Raw genomic sequence first — 12500 nt, 5'->3', positions numbered from 1 at the left:
AAGAGGGACAATGAAAACACACACACACACACACACACACACACACACACACACACACAAACACACACACACACACACACACACAACACAAACACACAGAACCTCTCGATGTTCAATAGGCAGAGCCAACACTTGTGTAGGCAACTGAGGACTGTTTTGTCCTGCATTACTGCTCTGCAAATCTATTCATCCATTTCCGTTTGCGAGGCATTTTCTCCAGACACATAGTGCAACATGCCCGAGCAAGGACAGCATGACAATAGCAAACAGAGAAGAAGAGAACATGAGAGAGGAGGAGAGAGGAGAGGAGGAAAGGAGAGAGGAGAGGAGAGGAGAGGAGAGGAGGAAAGGAGAGATGAGAGGACGAGAGGTGATTGGAGAGGAGGAGATAGGAGAGAGGAGAGGAGAGGAGAGGAGAGGAGAGGAGAGGAGAGATGAGGGATGAGAGGAGAGGAGAGGAAAGGTGAGGAGAGGAGAGATGAGGGATGAGAGGAGAGGACGAGAGGTGATAGCAGAGGAGGGAGATAGGAGAGGAGAGGAGAGGAGAGGAGAGGAAAGGTGAGGAGAGGAGAGGAAAGGTGAGGAGAGGAGATGAGAGGAGAGGGCTGTGTTCTCTAATGGAGTTTATCATGACCTCAACAGATTCAGGCTGGTAGGGTATAACAGAGCCTGTGTTTGCTTGTCACAGACGGAGAGAGAGTCAGAGTAGGTGTGGGTGTGTGTGGGGGGCTGGGGGTGTTGGATGGGGTGGATGGATGGTGTGTGGGAGGTGAGGGGGGTAGATAGGTAGACAGAGAGAGAGAAAGAATTGAACAGAAAGCTACTTGAGGGATGAAGAGATAAGGATGATGAGAGAGAAAATGATGGATAAAGAGAGAAGAGACGAAGAACGAAGGAAAACAAGAAAACAAAAAAAGGGTTTGAGATTGAGAAAGAGTGATAAAGAGTCTGAAAGAGGGAAGGATGGAGAGAGAGTGAAGGAGATGGGGAGATAGAGAGGGAGGGAGGGAGAGAAAGAGTGAGGGAGAGAGAGAGGTGGAGAAAGAGAACAATCTCTCAAGATGGAGGCAGGTGGTGGAGGCTGCAGCTGCTACATGCTGGCTGGAGCCCAATTAAGAGTGAAGATGCAGGCCAATCAGAACACAGACTATCCTCTGGGCTGGGTTTGTGTCCAGAGGACCAATTCTGTTCTGACCAAAACTGTTCTCAGATGCTTTCTGCTAACTGCACAGAGTTACAGATTCTGAATCTGCCTTGAAAATTATTCTACCTTGTGTCTTTCATTTTGTCTTTTTAATTATTCTTTATTTTGAAATGTTTTTTTGTGCGATCTTTACCGTTTAAACTATTCTTTCACTGTTGCCCTTTTATTTGTTTTTACTGTTTGCTTTTGTTTATGTAAAGCACATTAAATGACCTCTGTGTATGAAATGCGCTATATAAATAGATAAATGGAGAGAGAGAAAGAGAGATACTGTATCTGTGTATTTGTGAGTGTGTGTGTATGTGTGAGTGTGTCTGATCCATGTGTGAGTGTGTACTGCATCACGTTCAGCTTAGTTTCTGATCTCCGCTCTGTTTTGGATTGAGGGGATTTAGACTCCGTCAAACTTTGAGTGAACCGCCAAGGCTTTTGTTTTTAATACTGGGCTTTGGAGTGTGTGTGTGTGTGTGTGTGCGTGTGTGTGTGTGTGTGTGTGTGTGTGTGTGTGTGTGTGAATACAAAACAACACTCTCTAGATCCAAAGTGAAGGAAATAAAGCCCAGATTAGGAAGTAGCAGCAAGTGCAAGAGAGACAATCAGGACAGAGAAGAGTGAAGAGGGGGAAGACTAAAAAGGGAAGACAAGATAGAACAGAGGAGAACAGGGGAGAAATGGAGTGATGGAGAGTAAAGGGTCACAAAGGAAGAGATAGAATATGAGCTCTAACAGGAAGGAGGTGAAGGAGCCAGAGATCGGAAGAGAGATAGAGAGATGGAGAGAGAGGCAGAATGGGGAAGAGAGAGGAGGATGGAGAAAGAGGATAGAGAAAGAGATGGAGAGAGAAAAGGATATAGAAAGGGAAGGAGAACGAGAGGAAGAGAGAGAGACAAAAGGGAAAAATGTTTGAGTAATGGCCGCAGGATGACAAAAAAAATGAAAGCATCAAAAAGGTGCTGAGGAAGAGCTTGGCAGAAATATGAGGGATGGAGAGAATGATAGACAAGGGAAGAGGAGAGATGGAGAGAATGATAGACAAGGGAAGAGGAGAGATGGAGAAAATGATAGACAAGGGAAGAGGAGAGATGGAGAGAATGATAGACAAGGGAAGAGGAGAGATGGAGAAAATGTGAGGGAGGGATGTAGGGGAGAGAATGAGGGACTAAGAGAGGGAGGAGGAGAAGCGGGGAGAGGGAAACAGAAAGAGAGAGAGAGAGAGAGAGAGTGGTATGGGTGTGTGTGTGTGTGTGTGTGTGTGTGTGTGTGTGTGTGTGTATATTAGTGTGTTTGTGTTTGTGTGTATGTGTCTCAGGGTGTGAGCTGACAGGTTGGAGTGCTCAGAGGTGAGAGTCTCAGAGCTTCAGAGATGCCTAATGAAACAAGGAACCACTTCCAGGTCAGAGGTCGCGGCCTGTTGCGTCACTGTGATGGGAGAGCTGTCGCAGCTCGACACAGATCACAGCTGCCGGTCTGCCTAAAGACTGAGCCACACCAATGCCCCTGCCTATAACATCAATCCATATAACCCCAACTGTCAGATGCCCACCAATCAAAAAGCCTTACATAACTGGTTCCACCAAATACAAGCCAATCAGCACAAATGTTTCACAAACCACAATGGAGACTGTCAATCAATAAATGCTTCATGGAATAATAGACCATACATCTTTCAGATACTAGCTTAAAACAAAACAAATGCTGTTTACACAGAGTTATATAAATGACTGATGAATTTGTCTTGTGTAATCAAATCAGTTTTGAATGAGGTGTATTAAACTGAATACAGCGCACAAAAGTACAATTTTACTTGTTATTACTATGTTATAACCTGTTTATCACTAGAGAAATCTTTTATATTGAAATGCACAGAAAACAGTCACTAGTGAGCTGTTGCATTGACCTTTTCCGTTCCTCACCACTCTTGACATCCTAATCCCTTCCTGCTCACGTTTACAGTTTAGAGATGTAGCACGTCTTTAATAGCACTAGAACTTAAGACAGAGTGTCCGAATATTTCCTTCTGCTTTGATCAAGTATCACATATTATTAGCCTGTGCCCTTGTGACTTAGAATTGAAGACTTGAAAAACAAAATGCTAACAAACATTTAATCCCATTTAACATGTAGACAGCAAATTTGACAGCACATTTCAACTGAAATGATTTCATTTGGAAAAGAAGAGAATTTTCATCTTTCCATTCCCACTGTCTTGACATCAATTAGATGTGAGCAAAGCAGCCAGCTTCTATAAACCCCAAAAATTCAGTCCCCCTGCCAAGATGAGCTGAAGGCACGAAGACTAGTGTCAGCAGCGGGACACGTCCTGACAGAGCAGAAGAAAACGGAGGCTGTGCGAGGTGTGTGTGTGGGTGTGTGTGTGTGCGTGTGTGTGTGTGCGCACCTGAGCGGCAGGCTTCTTGCGGGCCTCCTCGTTGTTCTCGGCCTCCTCATGCTCCTTGCTGCCCTGCGTCAGGTTGGAGTAGTTGGCAAGACTACTGAGCAGCGACGACACCATGGGACTGGTGTCCATCTCCTCCTGTACATGGACATAGATTCATATTCATACAGTATATCATCTCTCACATGGACGCACGCACACACCTGCGCATGCGCGCATGCCGCGCGACGCACACCGCGCGACGCGCGCATGCACGCACTGCAGTGTGTTTAGCTGGGAATGCTTTTATCTAAAGGTCATTCAGACAGTGATCGGTGTGTTAGCCCAGTGGGAGTTTACTGGTGCCCTTGCTGCTCAATCCGCTGAACGAGAGATATTTAAAGATTGAAGCAACTAAAATACACACCTGTTTAACAAACAAATAAACACACACACACACACACACACACACACACACAGTGATGTGTCTGTAGATCTGTGTGTGTGTGTGTGTGTGTGTGTGTGTGTGTGTGTGTGTGTGTGTGTGTGTGTGTGTGTGATAACCTGTACTGTCAGTCTTTCATGGCCTGCTTGCCCTTCAAAGAGTAATTACCCTCATTAATCAGAGCTACCTCCATCATTCAATCGCTCAATGCAACAAAGGTATGTGTGTGTGTGTGTGTGTGTGTGTGTGTGTGTGTGTGAACATATACAGCTCTCTGTGCAAATAAAAAACTGTAGAAAGACTTTTTTCCATGGCACGTTGCTTTTGTCTTACCTAACTGTGTGTGTGTGTGTGTGTGTGTTTTCTCACCTCAAATAGGGCCATGTTCTTGCCCTCATACTGCTGATTCTTCTCAGGGTCGCTGCTGTTGATGAAGGGGCTGCTCTCCTTGGGGTTCCCATCACCTGCAAACACACACAGGACACAGAAATATTACTCTACTGGCATATCATACACACACACACACACACACACACACACACACACACACACACACACACACACACACACACACACACACAGACATGCACACAAAACACACACACACACACACACACACACACACACACACACACACACACACACACACACAGACATGCACACACAAATACACACACACACACACACAAACACACACACACACACACACACACACACACACACACACACACAAACACACGTGTGTGCACACACAGGGTCACTGCTGTTGATGAAGGTGCTGCTCTCCTTGGAGTGTTCATCACCTGACAAACACAGACATGCCACTGCAGTACTATTCTACACTGTGGATTCTACAGGCATATTACAAACACATTCACAGTGTTATTACACAGCTGTCATATCACACACACACACACCTGATTCACCCTGATTCACAACACGTTTATGTGTGTGTTGGATCAATGTGTCTGCCAAATGAAAAATGATTAAATGTGTTCACTTTTACAGTTTATAGGCTGTCACCTTATATAACCACATTCCAAGCAAACTCTATATGGACTTCAGCTCCACTGAGATCCAACCTTCGAAGCAAAAAGTATCAGCCAGTCACAGACCGATTCAATAATTGATGTAGTTTGCTTTCTGGCTTTTGACATTACATTTGGAAAGAGACAGAGACAGAGAGAGAGAGAGAGAGAGAGAGAGAGAGAGAGAGAGAGAGAGAGAGGCAACAGCAGCACCTGGACCTTCTAGAAAAATACTGTCAGCACTGGGCCCTGACAGTAAATCTAAAAAAGACAAATATTAAGATATTTTAAAAGAAGCCCAGGTATCAGGACTGCAGATACCATTTCAATCTAGACAGCACCGCCCTAGAGCTTACAATGCAGTACTTACCTTGGCTTAATTATGACTGCATTGGGGAGTTTTTGCCGACTGATCTTAAAGATCCAAAAGAAAATACCAACCAATGCATGTAGAGTAGAACTAGGCAAATTCTCATTGGCCATCAACATGCAAAAAGAGCTCTCAAATTCTGGATGCATCGCCAAACAAGTCCCACTGACACACTGCATTTTAGCCCCCTAACAGACATTAATAACTTTCAAACTGCTTTCAAACCGAACACCAATACGATCATTTGATAATCTAAAGAAAAATATTTGGAACATTGGCAAAAGGAGAAAAAAAAAAAACAAAGCAACAAGTAGAATGTTACTGGTGCATAAAATCTGAATAACTCTTTACTGTTAGAGATATAAAGCAGAGGCAGATCCAGACCAAATACCACAGTGACCACAGTCTAGCCATAGGAAAAGGCAGACTAAGAAAGTCCTGAGTGTCAAGAGAGCAAAGAATACGTGGTCACTGCATAACAGGTGAGGTTGAGACTGGAGTGCACTTTCTTCTTCATTGTGAGAAATAATGGCAATCTTACTTGGACAGCAGGGACATACAGCAGGTCTTGCTGCCAAAATCATCACCGAATGCCGTAAGGCAAGGGACAGTGGTTAAATGTTAAATATTAAATATTAACTGTATATGGCACCTGTCCATACCATTGCAGACAGAGAGATGGGGGGTAGAAGGTGGAGACTGGGGGAGGTGAGGGCAGCTGGTGCAGGGGCACTCCTGCTCTGCTCTGCTCCGTGGCCGAGAGCTGGGCGGAGACGGCCGTCAGCTCTGTCTGTCTCACCACGGGTCAAGACTTGGCTCGCCCACAGGCTATTTATAGAGAGGACGCAAGGGGTGGCAGCCTGCTGCTGCTGCTGCTGCTGCTGGACTGTCTACTGAGACCATCACAGACACACGCACACATACACACACACAAACACACACACACATGCAAATGTGAAACATCATAATCAGTGGATGTGGGCATGGGAGAGCAGTGCTCAACCACTTCACCTACTGGTCAGGGATCGGTCCGGCAACCCTTCGGTCACAAGCCCGAAGCCTTAACCAGTAGGCCACGGCTGCCCCCTATATTTGAAAGATTTGCTGAAGTGAGCTTCGTCACTCGCAAATTCACAAATTCTCGTGTGTGTACGAGTGTGTGTGTGCATGTATGCTAAAAGGAGCCAAAGGCCCCACAGTACTCATCACATGACAGAAAACAGTAGTCTGAAACACACTACTGTCTTTCTTAGTATGTGAATCTGTATGTCGCAAAGGGAGAGAAAGAGAGAAAAAAAAAAGAGAGAGAGAGAGAGAGAGAGAGAGAGAGAGAGAGAGAATCTGTATTATTTAGAGAGTGTCAGATGAGTAAGAGGACATTGTCTGTGTGTAGGTGTGTTCTGTATTGTGTGTGTGAGTGTGTGTAACACAGTGATTCACATTACTGTGTGAATGTGTGTTTCTGTAAGGATGTGTGTGAGTGTGTGTAACACAGTGATTCACATTACTGTGTGAATGTGTGTTTCTGTAAGGATGTGTGTGAGTGTGTGTAACACAGTGATTCACATTACTGTGTGCATGTGTGTTTCTGTGGGATGTGTGTGAGTGTGTGTAACACAGTGATTCACATTACTGTGTGCATGTGTGTTTCTGTAAGGATGTGTGTGAGTGTGTGTAACACAGTGATTCACATTACTGTGTGCATGTGTGTTTCTGTAAGGATGTGTGTGGAGTGTGTGTTTCTGTAAGGATGTGTGTTTCTGTAAGGATGTGTGTTTCTGTAAGGATGTGTGTTTCTGTAAGGATGTGTGTGAGTGTGTGTTTCTGTAAGGATGTGTGTTTCTGTAAGGATGTGTGTTTCTGTAAGGATGTGTGTTTCTGTAAGGATGTGTGTTTCTGTAAGGATGTGTGTGAGTGTGTGTTTCTGTAAGGATGTGTGTTTCTGTAAGGATGTGTGTTTCTGTAAGGATGTGTGTGAGTGTGTGTTTCTGTAAGGATGTGTGTTTCTGTAAGGATGTGTGTTTCTGTAAGGATGTGTGTTTCTGTAAGGATGTGTGGATGTGTGTTTCTGTAAGGATGTGTGTTTCTGTAAGGATGTGTGTGAGTGTGTGTTTCTGTAAGGATGTGTGTTTCTGTAAGGATGTGTGTTTCTGTAAGGATGTGTGTTTCTGTAAGGATGTGTGTGAGTGTGTGTTTCTGTAAGGATGTGTGTTTCTGTAAGGATGTGTGTTTCTGTAAGGATGTGTGTTTCTGTAAGGATGTGTGTTTCTGTAAGGATGTGTGTGAGTGTGTGTTTCTGTAAGGATGTGTGTTTCTGTAAGGATGTGTGTTTCTGTAAGGATGTGTGTGAGTGTGTGTTTCTGTAAGGATGTGTGTGTTTCTGTAAGGATGTGTGTTTCTGTAAGGATGTGTGTTTCTGTAAGGATGTGTGTGTTTCTGTAAGGATGTGTGTTTCTGTAGGGATGTGTGTGTGTGTGTGTGTTTCTGTAAGGATGTGTGTTTCTGTAAGGATGTGTGTTTCTAGGAAGGATGTGTGTTGAGTGTGTGTTTTCTAAGGATGTGTGTTTCTGTGGGATGTGTGTTTCTGTGGGATGTGTGTGAGTGTGTGTTTCTGTAAGGATGTGTGTTTCTGTAAGGATGTGTGTTTCTGTAAGGATGTGTGTTTCTGTAAGGATGTGTGTTTCTGTAAGGATGTGTGTGTGTGTGTGTGTGTAGGATGTGTGTTTCTGTAGGATGTGTGTAAGGATGTGTGTTTCTGTAAGGATGTGTGTTTCTGTAAGGATGTGTGTGTGTTCTGTAAGGATGTGTGTGTTCTGTAAGGATGTGTGTGTATGTAAGGATGTATGTGTGTTCTGTAAGGATGTGTGTTCTGTAAGGATGTGTGTTCTGTAAGGATGTGTGTGTTCTGTAAGGATGTGTGTTTCTGTAAGGATGTGTGTTTCTGTAAGGATGTGTGTTTCTGTAAGGATGTGTGTGTGTGTGTGTGTGTGTGTGTGAGAGTGTGTGTGTGAGTGTGTGTGTGTGTGTGTGTGTGTGAGTGTGTGTGTGAGTGTGTGTGTTTGTGTATGTGTGTGTGTGTGTGTGTGTATGTGTGTGTTCTGTATTGTGTGTGTGAGACTGTATCATACTCTTTGTTGTGCCTCTTCGCCTCTTCCCAGGGTGATCGTGAATTGATTCGTAATACTGACATCAAAAAATGTGTGACCTAACTCTAATGCTCTCACCAGAGAGATAACACACACACACACACATTCATGAGTGTGACCCCACACCCACTTTAATTATACTCCTACCATGCTTGAATCAAGAGTATGTGTGTGTGTGTGTGTGTGTGTGTGTGTGTGTGTGTGTGTGTGTGTGTGTGTGTGTGTGTGTGTGTGTGTGTGTGTGTGTAAGCGTTTTGATATGTGTGTTAAATCAGTGATTAAAGGCCAGAGCAGTGGAGCCATGTTCCAACAGTGGTCTGATCACAGCAATTACTGCCCAGATTGAGGGATGAGTGAGAAGAGGGGGGCAGCTGTGGCCTACTGGTTAAACGCTTCGGACTTGTAACCGGAGGGTTGCTGGTTCGAACCCTAACCAGTAGGAATGGCTGAAGTGCCCTTGACCAAGGCACCTAACCCCTCACTGCTCCCCGAGCGCCGCTGTTGTTGCAGGCAGCTCACTGCGCCGGGATTAGTGTGTGCTTCACCTCACTGTGTGTTCACTGTGTGTTGAGTGTGTTTTACTGATTCATGGATTGGGATAAATGACCGAATTTCCCTCACGGGATCAAAAGAGTATATAAACATACTTAAGAGGAGAGGAGAAAAGAGGAGGAGAGGTGTGGAGTGGAGAGAAGAGAGAAGAGAAGATGAGAGGAGAGGAAAGGAGAGGAGTGGGAGGAGAGGAGTGGAGAGAGGAGAGGAGGAAAGAGAGGAGAGAGGAGAGTGAGTATGATCTAAAATATTGTGCTGCTTCCAAGAATAACTACTGTTTCTTGTCTATTACTTCTCAATGATTAATTTGGGACATGTAGCCTATGGGTGTGCTTGTTGTGGACACCTAAATAAAAAAAAAGTAAAATGAATCTCCTTGTGACATGTGTACACTGTGTCATAGTATGTTTGAATGCTCTAGGGTAATCAGGAGGACAAGTGCTTGCCTGGAACAGCTTTCCTAGAACAGCCCTGGAACAATCCTTTCCTAGAACAGTTGTTTTGGGTGAATTCGGCTCTACTCACCTAAAGGTCTTTGAAGTCAAGTCAAGTCGAGTCAAGTCACTTTATTTGTGTAGCACATTTAAAAACACAGGAGTTAACCCAAAGTGCTTCACAGGCAAAGAAGGAGAACAAAATCATCATATATTGCACATCATTTGCTGCAGTAGTCTCCTCTCATCACAACAAAGACAATTTCACTTTGATGGACAGCTAAATAGAAAGACTCCCTTTGATACAATGCAAATCTTAAGCGACCCGATAAAAGGAGACCCTAAAGATGGCACTTCGTCAAAGCACTGAAATGTTTATTTAAAGTCTTAAAGCCTGTCCCGCCGTCTGGCTTGCAAAGGAAAACACAGCGGTCAGATCCGTCCAGTCAGTAGGCATACTGTATGCAAACACCCTCCATCAACTAAATACCATCAACTAAACACCCTCCATCAACTAAACACCATCAACTAAACACCCTCCATCAACTAAACCCTTTTAAGCCTGTAGTCTCATGTCCCACCATCATTCACAGACATAACTGAGAGCTTGGTTTACAGTATATCGTTTCACCATTAGGCACCATCTGGAATACAAGTGGTCCTGATTCGGTTCTAATAATATTGCTTATATAAGAGAGAGAGAGAGAGAGAGAGAGAGAGAGAGAGAGTAGTCAATAAGTGCAGATGAGAGGCAAAGAAACAGATAATTTTGCATAGAGCACTTACTCTTCAACTCTAATGGAGACATAATATTGACAAGTCAATACAAACACGCACATTTATGTCCACACATAACATAATCATCACACACACACACACACACACACACACACAAATACGGTATGCATAAATGTGCAATCCTCCCAGGGCAACATTAAAATGGAAATACATGTTCTGGCACCCTGCGTGAGGTGTGCGGTGTGCGGAGCGATTGAGGCAAAGTGCTCTTTCATCAGAGTAACTGTTTATACAAAGGAAGTGATTTGGTGTCGGAGCGGAGTGGAGCGGAGCGGCGGGCTTTGCGAGAGCAGCGGCGGGCGAGGTGCTCTCCCAGGCAGGCCACGTCTGATGCGGACAGACAGCAGGGCAGGGGATGAATTTTAATACCCATCACATACTGAGGCTACGCCTTTGACACGGCCCTCTGCTCCACTACACACAGGGGAGAGAGATGGAGAGAGAGCGGGAGAGTGGAGGGAGAGAGGGGGGGTAGAGGGCTAGAGGGAGAGAGAGAGCGGGAGAGTGGAGGGAGAGAGGGGGGGTAGAGGGCTAGAGGGAGAGAGAGAGCGGGAGAGTGGAGGGAGGGGGTGGGAGTGGGAGAGAGAAAAGGAAGGTGAAAGATGACGAGAGAGATAGGGAGAAAGGAGAAGATGAAGAGAGGAGCTAGAGAAATGGGGGAAGAAAGAGATAGCGAGAGAGAGAGAGAGACTGTGAGAGAGGGGGTTAGTGGTGGAAGAGCACCCTGCATGCTAACATGCTCTGTCGACTGCCGATGATGGATGGGAGCATTTTGTAATTTACGCACGCACGCACACACACACACACACACACACACACACACACACACACACACACACACACACACTAAGTATGTGTCAGCCTTCATTCCTCTCTGGGCGCTGTTGTCTTGTGTCTGACGGCAGATTATTTGAGGGAATCCAATAAATAAATAAGAGGCCCTGATTGGGCTCTTCTCTCCTCCTCCTCTCTCCTCCTCTCTCCTCCTCTCTCACATTCCTCCAGTGGAGCAGCAAAGGGCCCCTTCATTTCTCCACTCATCCCATCATTTCTCTATTCATCCCTTGTTCCCATCATCCACTGGCTGCCACAGGCTCTGCCCTTCTCACTTTGTACGTTTCAGAGAGGGGGAATCGCTATGCCTTTACGTTTGACCTCTGTGATTAAGATGACACAGCCTTGACATAAAGATGTCATGGCAAATAGCATATCCTGTCTTAAGCAATGGTGACAGTCATTGTCCCATGCCATATTAAGTAAATGGTAATTCCCAGAATTCCACAGGCTAAAACAGCCAATGCCATTTACCTGTAAGCTGTTACAGTGATATATTGCAGAGAACGGTCATAGATTAAATTACATTACATTTGGCTGACACATTTTTTAACCATAGATATGATTAGTGCTGTCTTTGTGCCATCTTACTTGACATATATAAAATGTTTCTGTTTCATTATGGTTACTACACATTCATATGAAAGTGTGACCACTGCAACACAACTATAGTTTAAATCAAGGATAAAACTGAAGAAACCACGCAAGTATACAAAGCATCAGTGAGAAAAAGTATATTCATGTGTGCTCTCTAATGTGCATATTAAAAAGTAGTAATTACAAATCTTTTTCTTTGTTCTGAAGTGATGTAAAGTGTTCCAATGTCTAGTGTTCTAGAGGTACGTTCCATTCTTCAGAGGGCTCAGACCCCCTTTCCTTCTAGACAATTCTGAATGTGAGCACTCTGACGATTGACTCCAGTATTTTTGCTCAACAAATGACTATGCTTCAATATTAAAGGACTACATGCATATCTTTGCTCAACAAATGACTATGCTTCAATATTAAAGGACTGCATGACATAAAGATACCACAATGTTAGGTAGTGCAGGAAAATGTAACAATTTAATACAAAATCAAGGCAAAATGAACAAAAACATGGCAGTTACAAAGAGAAAAGAAAAAAAAAAAAAAAAGGAAAACTCCACGCTTACTTTCTTGTTGGAGGAGCTTACTGTACCTGACTCCCAAATGAAGAAAAAGTGAGTCTTCCGTGTCACTCAGTAACTACACTAACTGAACTGAACTAAGAAAAGTGCTGGACAAAAAGGCTACATAACAACCAAAGAGAAAACTGGTAAACAAAAATGATGTA

General features: G+C 44.3%; 1 protein-coding gene across 1 annotated transcript in view; it reads right to left on the bottom strand.

The window, feature by feature from the left end:
- Positions 1-12500, bottom strand: part of slc12a5a (solute carrier family 12 member 5a) — a 180806-nt gene that overhangs the window by 50374 nt on the left and 117932 nt on the right. Inside the window, exons 2-3 of the mRNA XM_048255271.1 lie at positions 4393-4487; positions 3603-3737 (exon numbers count right to left, since the gene is read on the bottom strand). Coding sequence (XP_048111228.1) covers positions 3603-3737; positions 4393-4487 — 230 coding nt within the window. The remainder of the gene's footprint in view (positions 1-3602; positions 3738-4392; positions 4488-12500) is intronic.

This window comes from Alosa alosa, chromosome 10, assembly GCF_017589495.1.
Source record: "Alosa alosa isolate M-15738 ecotype Scorff River chromosome 10, AALO_Geno_1.1, whole genome shotgun sequence".
Taxonomy (NCBI): Eukaryota; Metazoa; Chordata; class Actinopteri; order Clupeiformes; family Clupeidae; genus Alosa; species Alosa alosa.
The sequence above is the reverse complement of the archived record's forward strand: the minus strand, read 5'-3'. Positions and strand labels throughout refer to the sequence as shown.